We start from the raw sequence: 689 nt of genomic DNA on the forward strand, positions 1-689 counted from the left end.
GCAGCAGCGAAGCCCCACCCCCGTTGCCCCCTAAGTCCCCCAGCTTCCAAGCGCAGCCACCGAAGCCCGGCTCGCAGGCCTTGCCGGCGCCGCCTGCCCCTCCGGGGTCACAGACATTCCTGCAGAAGAAGAGGCCAGGCCGAGGCCCAGGTAAGCACCGCTGTTCTGGACGGGGGTGGCCAGGGCAGCGGATCGCTTGACCGTTGCCAACAATTATGGAGGTGGAAGGCCACGGGCAGCAGCCCACTCCTAGGAGCCACTCGGGAACACCTTGGGAGGTCTTAGCTCGGGATCTGAGGTGAGAACAGACCTATTCATTGACCCCGTGAAGCACAGTGAAATCTCATCGCATGGGCCTTTCCCTTGCTAGAGAAAGGAAACCGAGAGTGAGGGAGCCTGGAAGACTTTTCCAAGGTCATGCAGACCCCTCGCCGGGATCTTGCCATTACTAGCTGTGTGACCCTGGGCCATCACTTAGCCTCTCTGTGCTTTCTTCCCCTCAGCTGTAAAATAGGAACAGCAATAGCTCCCTCTCATGCAGTTGCTGGAACTGGGTCTGGCACCAGTGAGATCTTTTTTATTATCAAGAATATTGCACCCTGGTACAGACCCCAAATCTTCTCCCTGGGATGGAGGGGCTGTGGGTGCAATTTGTGTCAGAGCCAGCTCTCGCATTCAAGTTTTGGCTG

The 689-nt window shown here is 57.8% G+C and overlaps 1 protein-coding gene across 1 annotated transcript in view; it reads left to right on the plus strand.

The window, feature by feature from the left end:
- The window catches only part of WIPF3 (WAS/WASL interacting protein family member 3), a 20036-nt gene that overhangs the window by 7830 nt on the left and 11517 nt on the right, over positions 1–689 (plus strand). Inside the window, exon 5 of the mRNA XM_015589412.2 lies at positions 5–150. Coding sequence (XP_015444898.1) covers positions 5–150 — 146 coding nt within the window. The remainder of the gene's footprint in view (positions 1–4; positions 151–689) is intronic.

This window comes from Pteropus alecto, unplaced genomic scaffold, assembly GCF_000325575.1.
Source record: "Pteropus alecto unplaced genomic scaffold, ASM32557v1 scaffold21, whole genome shotgun sequence".
Classification (NCBI taxonomy): domain Eukaryota; kingdom Metazoa; phylum Chordata; class Mammalia; order Chiroptera; family Pteropodidae; genus Pteropus; species Pteropus alecto.